The sequence below is a fragment of the Lepidochelys kempii genome, chromosome 2 (genome assembly GCF_965140285.1).
Source record: "Lepidochelys kempii isolate rLepKem1 chromosome 2, rLepKem1.hap1, whole genome shotgun sequence".
NCBI classification, from domain to species: Eukaryota; Metazoa; Chordata; order Testudines; family Cheloniidae; genus Lepidochelys; species Lepidochelys kempii.
In genome coordinates, this window is record NC_136381.1 from 169,693,373 (window position 1) to 169,706,780 (window position 13,408).

A 13,408-nucleotide genomic window follows, 5' to 3' on the forward strand; every position below is an offset into this window, starting at 1 on the left:
TAGTAGCCAGAACTGTCATTATCTACTGCATAAAGCTTAAGACCAAAATTTTCAAAAGTGAATAGGGATTTTAGAGGCCTTGCTTTTTGGGTGTCAATCTTGATTTTCAGATGTTCAGAATTTCTTAAGGTATCTAAAGTTGGTCATGCAAAATCATTAGCTCCTTTTGAAAATCTTAGTTTAAATTCTTTGGGTGAAATCTTGGCTCTGTCGAAGTCAGTGGCAAAACTCCCATTGACTTTAATGGAGCCAAGATATCCCCCTTTGTCTGTCTGTGTGAAGCAGGTCTCTCTAATTTGCGTGATGTTGATGACTACTGGATGACAGATAGGAGAGTCTGATTGCTATCACTTGAAGCTAACAGTGGCAATGCATCTCCTTTCCTCTCATTCTTTTTTGAGCCTTATACTCTGTTCTGCTAAGTATCTTCCCCATTGCTCTCTCTGGTGCTACATTGTCTCTTCACCCTTCTTCCTCTGTTCTTGTCACTCTGTCCTCTATTTGCTGTTCCTTATATTCCATTGCCTCTTTCTTCATCACTTCCTCTATTGTTCCTAACGTCTCTCTTCCACCACTCTGGTTCCCACGGTTGCCTTTTCCATCTCACATCCTGCAGTCCTTTCTCTACTCTCCCCACTAAACCAGGAGGATAGAGGGAATAGTTCTGATGCTGCCCTCTGAAACAGATAGTCCAGGAAGTTGCCTCCTCATTCATCACACCCTTTGTTGGCGTCTCTGCTCCCTCTCTGCAATGCAACACACAGAGAGAGAAAGAGAGCAATGAGCAAGGTTGCTCAAAAGCTGGCTGCTCAAAAACTTAAAAGCAGACAAGTTAAAAATCCCCTCCTGACAGTTGGCTCGGAAGCCATGAATGTCATGCTCAGTATGTGGGAGCACTGGCTAAACAGCAAGGCCTTCCTATGAACTGTCAGATATTTGGCAAGTCTGGCTTTTGGCCTTGTTTCACATAAGACAACACACACACACACACACACACGCACACATCTTTATTATGAGAGGGTCGGTACTGATTTTGGTATGGGTATCTGGCTTGTGATGGGAAGAGCAAAAGAGATGATGGAATTCCCCAAACACTCGACTAGCGGCATATGTCACGTAAATACAAAGCTGTAAAGATGGGATCTGGAAAAAAAAAAAGTGTGAGCACAAAAATTGCATATTCACCATTCGTAAAAACTTGACATGTGCCTGTTTATCTCTGCAGATCAACAGAAATTGCCATCTCCCTATAGTCCCTTTCTGAATGAGCATTTTAGCGAGGGTGTACATCAACAGATATGGTTAAGGTTGTTGTAGGTCTCTATTCTAATTATCCTTTTTCATTTGCTTATAAGGACATCAGACGTTCATAATTGCTGCATGATATCCAGTGCTGAATTATTATTGGGGCATGATGGCTGCAAGTAGATTTCTTTGACACAGAAGTCTGTGCTGGCATGTTTCCAGAGTAAGAGAATCTCAGACAAATTGTGCCCAATCATTTTTCAACACAGTATCTAAAGGAACAGATTCCATACCATGGTCTGACCCCTTGGAACTGAGCTGGGAACACAAAGATGCTGAAAACAACCCAGAGCACCCCCCCAGCTGGGGATTCCTCCAGAGTTTGGTAGCTGGCATAGCTGCCTCCACCTGCTCATGGAGGATCCAACACAGAGATCATGTAAGGGGTGTTCTTGAGAGACGGAGGTCTGGCCAGTGGGCTACAGCACCATTCTCCACTAGTATATGGTCTGCAGGGAACCACAGGCAGGCAGAGTACTTTAGGGCATGCTTAGTTTATGGGAGAAGACCTTGATTTTAGTTTCATGTTTGTAAGGAAGAATTGTAAGAAAACAGAATTTTAAAACCAATGAAAAGACACCCTTGCTGTTACAGCTGCCCTGCCCCGCCTATCTCCTGTATTAAAAGCTTCTGTCGCTACTGTTGTGCATCAGTTCCTATTCATATTAACATCATTCTGTGGAAAGGTGGGGGGTCTTTTAGCCATTTATACACAGAATTACCCTGCATGAATTTTCAGTACAATGACTGCTCTGTTAGGGATTTAATTTTTTAATAATAATTCAGATAATTATTTAATAACAATGACTCTGGTTATCCTTCTTGTTACCAGTGTATCAGAGGGTTCCTTGTTAATCTTTATTGAGCTGTGAGAGTGGTTATGGCTTAGTGCAGGAAGTATGTGCTGTCAAATTCTATTCAGGCACATTAAGTGGGTACTGTTAATAAGTGTATTTTACGTACTTCAGACATTAAACTGCATTCGCAGTTAAGATAAAATCTGAATTTCCGGCCGGATTATATTTCCTCTTCCCTGAAGATGGTAGAAACTCTGCCTCTAATGAGAGAAGACTCTGATCTCCTGTGAGTCCCCAGCAAAAATAATAGAAAATAATAAAACTGCACCTTCCAGGCCGAAGCTGCTCTCATTTGCCAATCCGTGGAGTCAGATTTCCAATTCTCTCCCATTCTGATTCTCTTGTGACTTGGTTGGGTGGCACAAGTTCCTGGTCATGCCAGTGTATTAGAGCAGTTCTAATCTCTCTTGGGCAGTGGCTGGTACTCCTAGCCTTGTGCAAACATTGTGTTCGTGTGTTTACATTTTGCAAAGTCTTTACAGTTAACACTGATCAAGTTGCAAGCTTGTTCAAAGTCTCGAAGTTGCAGGTTAAACTCATCCCAGCAAGGTGATTCAACAGAAGGAATCACATTTTCTTTTTCTTCTTACTGTGCTTGTGCCATTTTAAACTGGGCTGAGTGTTTTCCTAGTATCAGGAACTGGTCTCAGTGGAGATATGCTTGAGCATTGGAACCATCTTTTTTCTTGAAGAGTTCTTTTCAGATTAAGTAAGTGTCTCAAGACTGAATTCTCTTTACTCAACCCTGAGTTAGTGCATGGTTCTGTGTCAGCAAGTGCTATGACGGTGAGAAGAAGGGTTGTGCTGCCTACTTTCATCTCCTCATTGCCGGTCCCTTTAGTCTGTACTTTAATTGGAGAGAATAAAACTGAACTTGCAATTGGATATCGTATTGTTTTGCATTTCTTGTCCTAAGCTCTTGCGCAGTGTTGCTGAGTGCCGTTGAATAACTGCCACATTCTACCCCAGATGTGACTGCATTTTAGTGGTGGATGAAGTGATCCCTATTCTGAATAGTGTTTGCATATTGGGTTCACAGTTTGTGTAGTGATTTGGGATCCCTTAGGACAGAAGGCACAGATGAATATAAACTATGATTATAAAACTCTTATTACAAAAGGAAAATATCTACCTTCACCTTTTCTTTGAGCTCTCTCTGCCAGATGTCTGAAATTGACTTTGCAGATACTACACAGAATCCAGTCTCTTCCCAGGATGTACGTCTTTCTAGGGGTTTAAAGGTTGACTGCTGTTTTATGCATGATGGGCTCTTTATACATTAGCATTATTAGTTTAATTTAAAAATCAGTAAGTTTCTCTCTCTAACCTGTGAAGGCTGCTTGGCTCAAGTAATTCTGATATGTGTTGAGCAAAATAAAATGTTTCTGCTGCCATCCTATTGTAACCTCATATTGCAAGGTCGTTAAACTGGTGTATCTTCTCACCTGAGAGGCCAAATTTTGCCCTGAATGCAATCCTTTACAAACACATTGTAGTCACTGGGCGTGAATCACCACTAGTTTCAGACTAGTGTGACTCTATTGCTTATTACAGTGGCTTAAGTCTGGAGTAATGCTGTAGTGAGTTAAGCCCAGTGAGTCAAGGCAGAATTTTGTCCATATTGATTAATAGGCTAGCTTTAATTTTTATAAAAATAAAAAGAATTTAAAAAGTTGCTAATTGAGCTTATTTCTAAAGCTGTGTGTGGGTTTTAGCACCCCGAATACCTAAAGGGTAACACCTAACTTCCCTCCTTAGGACGCACATATATATGTGTTTTGTATCTGGTAGCAAAGAATGAGTGGGTGAAAGGGTAAAATGGGAGTTGCACAGCTAAATCACGCATAACACAATGAAACTTCTTGACATTGTTTTTCTGTCTCCAACGTGTTAGTCTTCTCTTATTGTACAAGTAACTGTATGCCAGAACTTTGGAATAAGAGAGCCCCTGTAGTTAGAAGAACTCAGAAGCTCACACAATGTAAGATGCATTTCCATTTGTGTGTCTGTCTCAGTGACATTTGCTTGTTGATAATACTGCAGATCATTTCTGTGCCTGAATGATTTATTTTGTTTGGTGGGAGAGGTATGGGGGAAGCTTTTTTAAACATGTATTGTAAAAAATATTGGGAATGATTAAATTGATTTTAATCATTTATTTTTATTCTTCACAGCCTGATAACTCTGAGACCTTTCTGAGTCATGTAACCAGAACTGTAAGTAATCCATTTTGGTTAGTCTTTTTTGATTTGCTTAACCTGATTTATTTTTCAGTCTGTGGTTGCACATTTTCATTACATCTTCACAGAACTATTACTGCTAGTCGTTCTTCAAAGCACAGGCAGTTAGAATATTTAAGGGAAGCAGGTTTGGGTTAAGATAACTGGTGGTAATGCCAAAGGTTTTTTTGCAGTTTTCCCAGGAACTTTTGCAGTGGACTTGAGCCTTTCTTGCCTTCTATCACACGAAAGCTTTCGAGGGAGGAGAAGAAAAGAGAAATGACAGAAACACACATGCTTACATTTTTCCTCTGAAAAGGAAATCAAAGATCCTATGGCACTTTTTCAGGAATAAGAGTGTTTGCTAATCCTTGAGTTCTTGGCAATGCACAATTCATAACTTTATCTCTCTCTATATATCTGTGGTTGGCAAAGTTGGGATGAAAGTGCTATATACATGAAAGATATCATGGGCATCAAATAAGGTGTATGCATATTACTCATGAAGACTTGTGATTGTTTTGTACTGAAGCACTCTGTCAGCTTTGGTTCAAATAGCACTAGGTGCAGTTAGAAGATGGGGAGATGCTGCTCTTTGGTAAATGCTGTGGGAAAAGATATGAACTGAATAATATTGTATGTATCAATACTGGCAACCCCTGTAAGTGCACCCTTCTTCCCCATGTATTCTTTAGCATGAGTCCAGGACCAGATTTAATAACTAAACCCAGAGTACTAAGGAAAACTTACCCAACATAAATTGGGTCAGAATTGGAGGCCATTTTAACACCTTTCTGCTTTCTTTTTCAATGAGACAATGAAGTGAGCTAGCATCTTTAAAGGGTTCCACTTTGTGTTATCTAAGAGCATTAATAAGAATTCTGGGTATAGCAGTTACTGGAACACTAGCAATCAGCTCAATTATCTGGTGACAAGACATTTAAATGAATTAAAATATTTAATGTTCCTCCCAGACTCTCCCCCCACCCCATTCTTAGTTGGACAGATTACCTAAAATTAAGACAAAAGGCCCCAAAATATCCCTCTTGTCAAATTCATATACTTGAGTGAACAGTTTCACAGCTCTCCCCTAATATAACTAGTATGAAATGAAATCACAAGATAAACGGTGTAAAAATAATTACAGATTACTTTCTTGTGTTAAAACTAGCTGTTAACTTCAGAGGGTTTTTATGTTTGCACTAGTTGCTTATTAGAGGAGCCAAGGTCAACCTCCTTTGTACGTATGGTAGCTCATGCACAACCATCTATTTTTGAGCACAATTAAAGTGGCAGGCCACACTATTCCAACTAAAAGCGGCAAAGAGTCCTGTGGCACCTTATTGACTAACAGACGTATTGGAGCATGAGCTTTTGTGGGTGAATACCCACTTCGTCAGATGCATGTAGTGGAAATTTCCAGAGGCAGGTATAAATATGCAAGAAAGAATCAGGCTAGGGGTAACGAGGTTAGTTCAATCAGGGAGGATGAGGCCCTCTTCTAGCAGTTGAGGTGTGAACGCCAAGGGAGGAGAAACTGCTTTTGTAGCTGGCTAGCCATTCACAGTCTTTGTTTAAACCTGAGCTGATGGTGTCAAATTTGCAAATGAACTGAAGCTCCACAGTTTTTCTTTGAAGTCTGGTCCTGAAGTTTTTTTGCTGCAGGATGGCTACCTTTAAATCTGCTGTTGTGTGTCCAGGGAGGTTGAAGTGTTCTCCTACAGGTTTTTGTATATTGCCATTCCTAATATCTGATTTGTGTCCATTTATCCTTTTACGTAGGGACTGTCCAGTTTGGCCAATGTACATAGCAGAGGGGCATTGCTGGCACGTGATGGTGTATATTACACTGGTGGACGTGCAGGTGAATGAACCGGTGATGGTGTGGCTGATCTGGTTAGGTCCTGTGATGGTGTCGCTGGTGTAGATATGTGGGCAGAGTTGGCATCGAGGTTTGTTGCATGGATTGATTCCTGAGTTAGAGTTACTATGGTGCGGTGTGTAGTTGCTGGTGAGAATATGCTTCAGGTTGGCTGGTTGGCTGTGGGCGAGGACTGGCCTGCCTCCCAAGGCCTGTGAAAGTGAGGGATCGTTGTCCAGGATGGGTTGAGGATCACTGATGATGCGTTGGAGAGGTTTTAGCTGAGGACTGTATGTGATGGCCAGTGGAGTTCTGTTGGTTTCTTTCTTGGGCTTGTCTTGCAGCAGGAGGCTTCTGGGTACATGTCTGGCTCTGTTGATCTGTTTCCTTATTTCCTCGTGTGGGTATCGTACTTTTGAGAATGCTTGGTGAAGATCTTTTAGGTGTTGGTCTCTGTCAGCAGTTGGAGCAAACGCGGTTGTACCTCAGCGCTTGGCTGTAGACAATGGATCGTGTGGTGTGTCCGGGATGGAAGCTGGAGGCATGAAGGTAGGCATAGTGGTCGGTGGTTTTCGGTATAGGGTGGTGTTAATGTGACCATCACTTACTTGCACCGGGGTGTCTAGGAAGTGGACCTCCCATGTTGATTGGTCCAGGCTGAGGTTGATGGTGGGGTGGAAACTATTGAAATTGTGGTGGAATTCTTCCAGGGTTTCCTTCCCATGGGTCCAGATGATGAAGATGTCAGCAAAATGTGGCTTAGGTAGAGAAGGGGCATGAGTGGATGAGAGCTGAGGAAGCGTTGTTCCAGGTCAGCCATAAAAATGTTGGCATATTGTGGGGCCGTGCGGGTGCCCATAGCGGTGCCACTGGTCTGGAGGTATATGTTGTCACCAAATTTGAAATAATTGTGAGTGAGGATAAAGTCACAGAGCTCAGCAACCAGTTATTCTTTGGCATCATCAGGGATACTGTTCCTGACAGTTTGTATTCCAACTGTATCTTTTGGTGTATACACCTTCACATAGAGTAGCATCTTGGATCAATAAATTGCCCATTAGTTCACTGCTTGAAAAATTTCCCTGTTCTCTTCCATGGGACTATACCTACGAGCCAGTGATTGACAAGGAAGATGAAAGGGAGTCTGGCCACCAGACAGTTCTGGTTGTAGCACCATTGCATAAACTCCAGCCCGCAGTGCAGATTTTAGAAAGGGGAAAGATGGTGGGATCGATACCAGTGTGCTGTCCCTAGACCCTGTGTTGGTATCAGTCTTTTACATGATCCTCTAACTAGTATGTGTACGATGAACTCTGCTGGAACGGTGTAAATTCTCTTTCTCTTTTCCTCACCATCTTCCAGTGCCTCCTAGCTCTTAGGAAGGGAAAGGGTCTGTTTCTCTTGTTTAGCATCCTGACTGCTGAGTGAATATCTTCAGTAGCAGCCTCTGCCACTTCATGGGAAAGCTATGAGCAGCAGCTAAGAAAATGTGGCCTAATTCATGACAGTGTCACTTCTGCTCACAAGGTTCTGAATGACACTTGTGAAACTGACTAGAGTCTGGTTAATTTCCTTCAGCTATTGTTTGGGAAAGTTATGAGCAGCTGCTGAGAAACTTGTGACATTTGCCTGCAAGCTCAGGAAGACAGCTTTGCATTTCCTTACATTTAAAAGGTATCTTCACAAGCATATGGATTAGAACCTTAATTTTTTAAAACATGAAAGTTTGAATGCTGGAGACTTTGTTGAATTAGGCTTCTTACCTACCAGGAAAAATTCTACCTGCTAGTTCAGTTTGTCAAGTCCTGCCTTGGTGTGCCTACTTCTTTGTTATAAAATAGGTGGGATGCAAATGTTTGACTGAAAAGCAATTTCAAGCCATGACAGCAAGAAGTGTTTTCCTATTTATAGTTTATGTGCCATCACTTCATTGGCAATAAAACTCTCAATCACAGACTATCTATTTATTGGTATTATGAAGGATCCCAGAATATTCTACAAACATTAATGACTTAAGCCTCAGAACATGTCTGTGAATTAAGCACTTTTAAAAGATCAGGCCCAAGGTCACAGAACAGATCTGTGATTGAACCAGGAGCAAAGCTCAGTAGATCTGACTTCCAGTCCTCTGTTCAAACCACCAAATTTTTCTTCTTTCCATTGTATTGGACAATATGAATGTATTTTTTTCAAAAGTAATAATCACTGTAGGACCCACAAATGCAGGGAATGTGCTTTATACACCACTGATTCACACTTTCTGTGTGGTGGTTACATTAACAGTCTCATCCTTAAACCATACCAGTTTTGAATTAATGCAGCAGAGTTTATACGCTGTCATGTCTCTTGTGATGAATTAGGTTGCCTGTGGATAGTAATTATTCAGAAAGCTGCCTATAACCTCTGGAGTAATAACAAGAACTTTGCCACAACTGGAGTCTCAGATAGCACTGTTTAATTCACCCTGATGTGTTTGGTTTCAAATAGCTGACTAGCTTGATAACTCTGAACATGATACTTAACATGATCACATCTAAATCTCGGAGAAGTATTTTGCGCTCAGATTTGCTCTGTGACTGTTCTCTACACTTGTGCAGAACTTCCACAGATGTCAGTGCAGATCTGAGAGCAGAATTGTTTACGAGCAAACGTTTAATCTGTTGGCAAGAGGATGTTAGAGGGCTGGATTCTGCTTGTGCAGTGCAAAGTGTACTTAAACCAGCCAAAGAGCTCCCCTCAAGTGCAGGGGAATTTCTTGCCAGAGTAAGGCTGGCTGAAGCAGCTATGCCACCTCCTGCACCAGCTCCACCACCACTGTGCAAGGCTCTCAACTGGCATGATGTCACTGAGGGACCTTCCACAAGTGGTATAAATGAAAGTTGCCCCTTTAAAACAGCAGCGTTAGCTTACGCTGAGGCTTGGGGCTAAGAATTGGGGAGCCTGTCAGCACTTTTCTTGGCTGCCGTGGAGAGCCGAGCACAGAGTGTTTTAAAAATGATATTGTCAGCGCTAGGAGGAGAGTTTGCCTGAATTTACCCCCTACTGGTGCAGGAATGGCTCCTTCCTGCACCACAGAGTCCCACTGTGCCTGTGGGGAAGGGAAACCGCTTTAATTCCTACCAAGGATTCCATGGAAGCCAATGGGAATGTGCTGTATCAACATTTGCCACCCCAGCCATGCTCACTTTTGGATTATTCCTGACACTTCTCAGGCCTCAAATGAGGGAGACGTTCTGGGAACCCTGACAACATAGACCCAATGTTTGGTCTGCCTTAGGATAGCAAACTGTCCATGTCACTGTTGGTTTTCTTCTCAAGAGCTTTGTAGCTTGCAGCTTGTGCTTGTCTAGTTCCCCTAGCAATCTTCTGGCAATGCTGTGGTGCTGGAGAATCTTGTTGCAGTTTTGTTTTATGTCTGGATTGAATCTCCTGGTCTCTTAGTTATTCTCTTTGTAGTCTGTCTTCCTGTGATGTGGGTTGAGACAAGTGGCTGACTGTATCTTCACATTGTTTGGTGAATCTTTTTCCTTCTCTTTTGTTGGACTGAGTTGTAGTGGGGATTTATACTGTATGCTGATATGGTTTTGCATGGATGTTGTGCAGTAAGGGGAGATGCACATTCCTTCCTGGCAAATAATCAAAGACTCTCTTTAGGACCTTTGATTAGACACAATATATATGCCACTGTCAGTCTCTGCTCAGGAGAAGCCTAAGGACTGGTCCTGCAAGTTACAATGGAAGTGCATTAGCAACGTTGACTGAGCACATTGCTTGCATACGCTATACTTGTCTGTGAACAGTTTCTTTTGTATGCATGAGCTCAAAAAATAACAAAGAATTAAAACAAAACATGCTGGGAGCACAGGGAAATGATGTCCCCTCTACTTGGGACAAAGATGCAGATACAAACACAGAAGGAAAAAGGGACAGGTTAACAATATCTCTCAAAACTGAACTTCACCAATATAGTCTGGACTAACTCCTAAGAGAGCGAGTCCTATCCAGGTCTCCTTGGCCAAATCAAGTGTGAGAGTGCGTGTGTGAGAATGAAGTGGGGAGGTTGAGAAAGCCTCATGTTTGAAAACTAGATGACAGGATCATGTTGAATTCTTCCAGGGCTCCCCAAAACAGTACACTAAACATGAAAACCAGCTGCACACACTGTAAAGTATTGACCTGTCTAACAACTAATTGAAATTGGGGTGTGCAAGGTGGCTGACATTACTATGGGGATTGTGGGTAACTTTTCACTTTCTGACTTCTAATTTTTATTTTGAATGTACAGCTATTATGAGCAAAATCTTTAAAGGGGCCTCAACCTGCCCTCTATAGTCACACCTGTAACCTGGGAGTTGAACATATAAGTACTTCTGTTTACATTCACAATTGCCTGTAGTTGATTGCAGGTGTACAAATCAAAGCCTTTTAAAAATCTGTGGCCCATAATGCAACATTAGATTAGTGTTGTTTAATTTAATTTCTTGTATAAAAAATAGCTGTGGCACTATGGAGTTGTGGAATTTTATTTTGCACATTTTTTGCTGTGTAGACACATGAGGGATAGCTCAGTGGTTTGAGCATTGGCCTGCCAAACCCAGGGTTGTGAGTTCTATGATTCTATTAAAATATCCAGGTTTCGTATTGTGGAATTATGCAACTCAATAGCAATAATACAGGCAATAATGTAACAATGTTTTTAGTGCTTGTGCCCAAAACACCATTTTAATGTCTTGACTTTATTTTAATTTTTTTTTTCAAATATGATCATAAAGTTCAGCTACTTTTGCACTCTGCAAAAATTCTTAACATGTTTTTAAAAATTGGATACATCACAATTATGGCTTTTTGTCTTACCCACCTGGCAGAAATGGCTGAATAGATTTTATTCAAACTTTAAAATCCCTCAACTGAAACAGAAATTAAATGGGCAGGAATGAGTGCCCAGAAACAAGTATTGGGGAAATGTCGTGGAAATGGACTTGCAACCTTTCCGATAGCATTCATGAGAGCATACAGAAGCTGATGACATTGTCAGGTTCTCCCTTTAAGTAAAGAGATTGGCAGCATTAGTGTGTAAACCTCTTCATTAGAGACCACAGGCTAGATTTTCAGAAGAGCTCAGCTTTCATTTAGGCACCTAAATGATGAGAGTAATTTTCAAAAGTCCTAGGTACACTGCAGCTCCCACTTAAAAACAATAGGGGCTGCTGGGTGCTGAGAACATCTGAAATTCAGACCACTTCGTTTAGGTGCCTAAAGGGGAGCTGAGTCCTTAGAAAATTTGACTCTATATCACTTGCAGTGGCTCTCCAGTTGTGACTTTTTAAACTTCCCCTTGCTATTTCTGCTGTTGATTAGTGTCTGAGCAGCTGCCAGATTCTGCTGTAGCAGGAGACACATGAGTGCAGCTATCTCTTGTTGAAGCAACTTACCTCACATCAATAGCTATTATAGCAAATACCTAACACTGTCCGGCCAGCTATATTACTTGATTGTCTGAATGTTGTGACACTTGTTTTTATATAAAAGGAAATGCCACCTCGTTTCTGTAGGTTAGATGTGTTACCGTGAAACGTCTTGATTTTGGGTTTTTTTTTGTTTTTGTTTTTAAATCTTGTTGGTGATTTAATATGTATTTTATGCCTGTGTTTTTGATGTCATGCTTTCAAGATACTTTCAGTAGTTGTTAGGACAATATCAAAAACTGTTCTGTTCACCTGTGGTTCGCAGAACTTGTTACCTCCCTGTCACCTTACAGGAGAGGAGCACTTTATAATAATAATATTGAAATAATAATAACTACCAAAAAAAGCAAGTGGCAGGCATGGGACCTTTATTTGTCCTGTCACTATTGTACTTGCAAATCTATCTAGGTATTTACATGGCCTACATCACTGTAATATCTGAACACCTCTCTCATGAATAATTTTATCTTTAGAATCACCCCTATGAGGTAGGGACATACTATCCTCATTTAACAGATGGGGAACTGAGGCATGGGATCAGTTAAGGGTCTTAAGCAAAGTTCCACAGGCAGGTGTGTTTGAGCTGAGACCTGACCCCAGGTCTCCCTAGTGCCCTAACCACTAGACCAACCGTTCTCGAACTGTGAGTGAGGACCCCAAAATGGGTCATGACCCCATTTTAATGGGGTCACCAGGGCTGGCATTAGACTTGCTGGGGCCGGGGCTGAAGCCTGAGCCCCACCACCCAGGGCTGAGGGCTTCAGACCTGGGTGGCAGGGCTCGGTTACAGGTCCCCTGCCATCGGCTGAAGCCCTTGGGTTTTGACTTTGGCCCTCCAGCCTGGGGCAGTGAGGCTTGGGCTTGGGCTTTGGCCTCCTCACACAAGGCGGCAGGGCTAAGGCAGGCTCAGGCTTCAACTCCCACTCCTGGGGTGTGTAGTAATTTTTGTTGTCAGAAGCGGGCCGTGGTGCAATGAAGTTTGAGAACCCTGCACTAGACCATCCTTTCTGCCCAAATACTTCCCCGTAACCTTAGAAGAATACAAAGACAATAGCATTTTGTATTAAATGTTTTATTTTGAAATTTCAAACTTGCCATGTGCCCAATTATGCCTGCCCGCTACAATATTAACAGACAGGGCTTTGACTACCCTCCTCAAAAGTAGCCTCCTCTGGAAATGCATTTGCTGTTTAAAATAAATGTTTGATTGTTCCTATAAGTGGAAAATATTATTCAAAACTCTGTGTACATTTTTCGGTTTTTGCTAATCAAATTAAATAAACCTTTCAATGTAACTATTTGTTAAATCTGGCAAACTTAGTGATTCTAAAGACCATAACATATCTGTCCTAGAAATGTGGTGATGAGAAATATATAAAAGAAAATTTCACTTTGCATGTGAGGAATTCAGCTTTGAAAAACCTAATGTAGTATGTTCCCTGTAGTCTCAGTCTGCTCTTATTCACTGGCAAAACTGAGTCTCATCTGAACCCTAGACGACTCATTAAGGGCCTGATCCTGCAAAACTCACTGATTTTGCTGTGAGTTTTCTGCACTGAGGCATTGCAGAATCAAGCTTTGAGAACACGCATTGTATTTGTAAACAGTACAGAAAATTCATGGCTGTAAAATAATCATGAAATAAAAATCACCTGTGGCTCATCCTTCTTATTTAAACATGGACTTTGGATGTTTCTGCTT

At 41.6% G+C, this 13,408-nt stretch overlaps 1 protein-coding gene across 12 annotated transcripts in view; it reads left to right on the forward strand.

The window, feature by feature from the left end:
- Window positions 1-13,408, forward strand: part of TNS3 (tensin 3) — a 418,803-nt gene that overhangs the window by 238,149 nt on the left and 167,246 nt on the right. For 11 of the 12 annotated variants that reach the window (XM_078851678.1, XM_078851681.1, XM_073332748.2 and 8 more), the window contains one exon: window positions 4,337-4,378. The exons of the other annotated variant lie outside the window; for it this stretch is intronic. In XM_078851678.1, coding sequence (XP_078707804.1) covers window positions 4,337-4,378 — 42 coding nt within the window. The remainder of the gene's footprint in view (window positions 1-4,336; window positions 4,379-13,408) is intronic. 12 annotated transcript variants of the gene reach the window in all.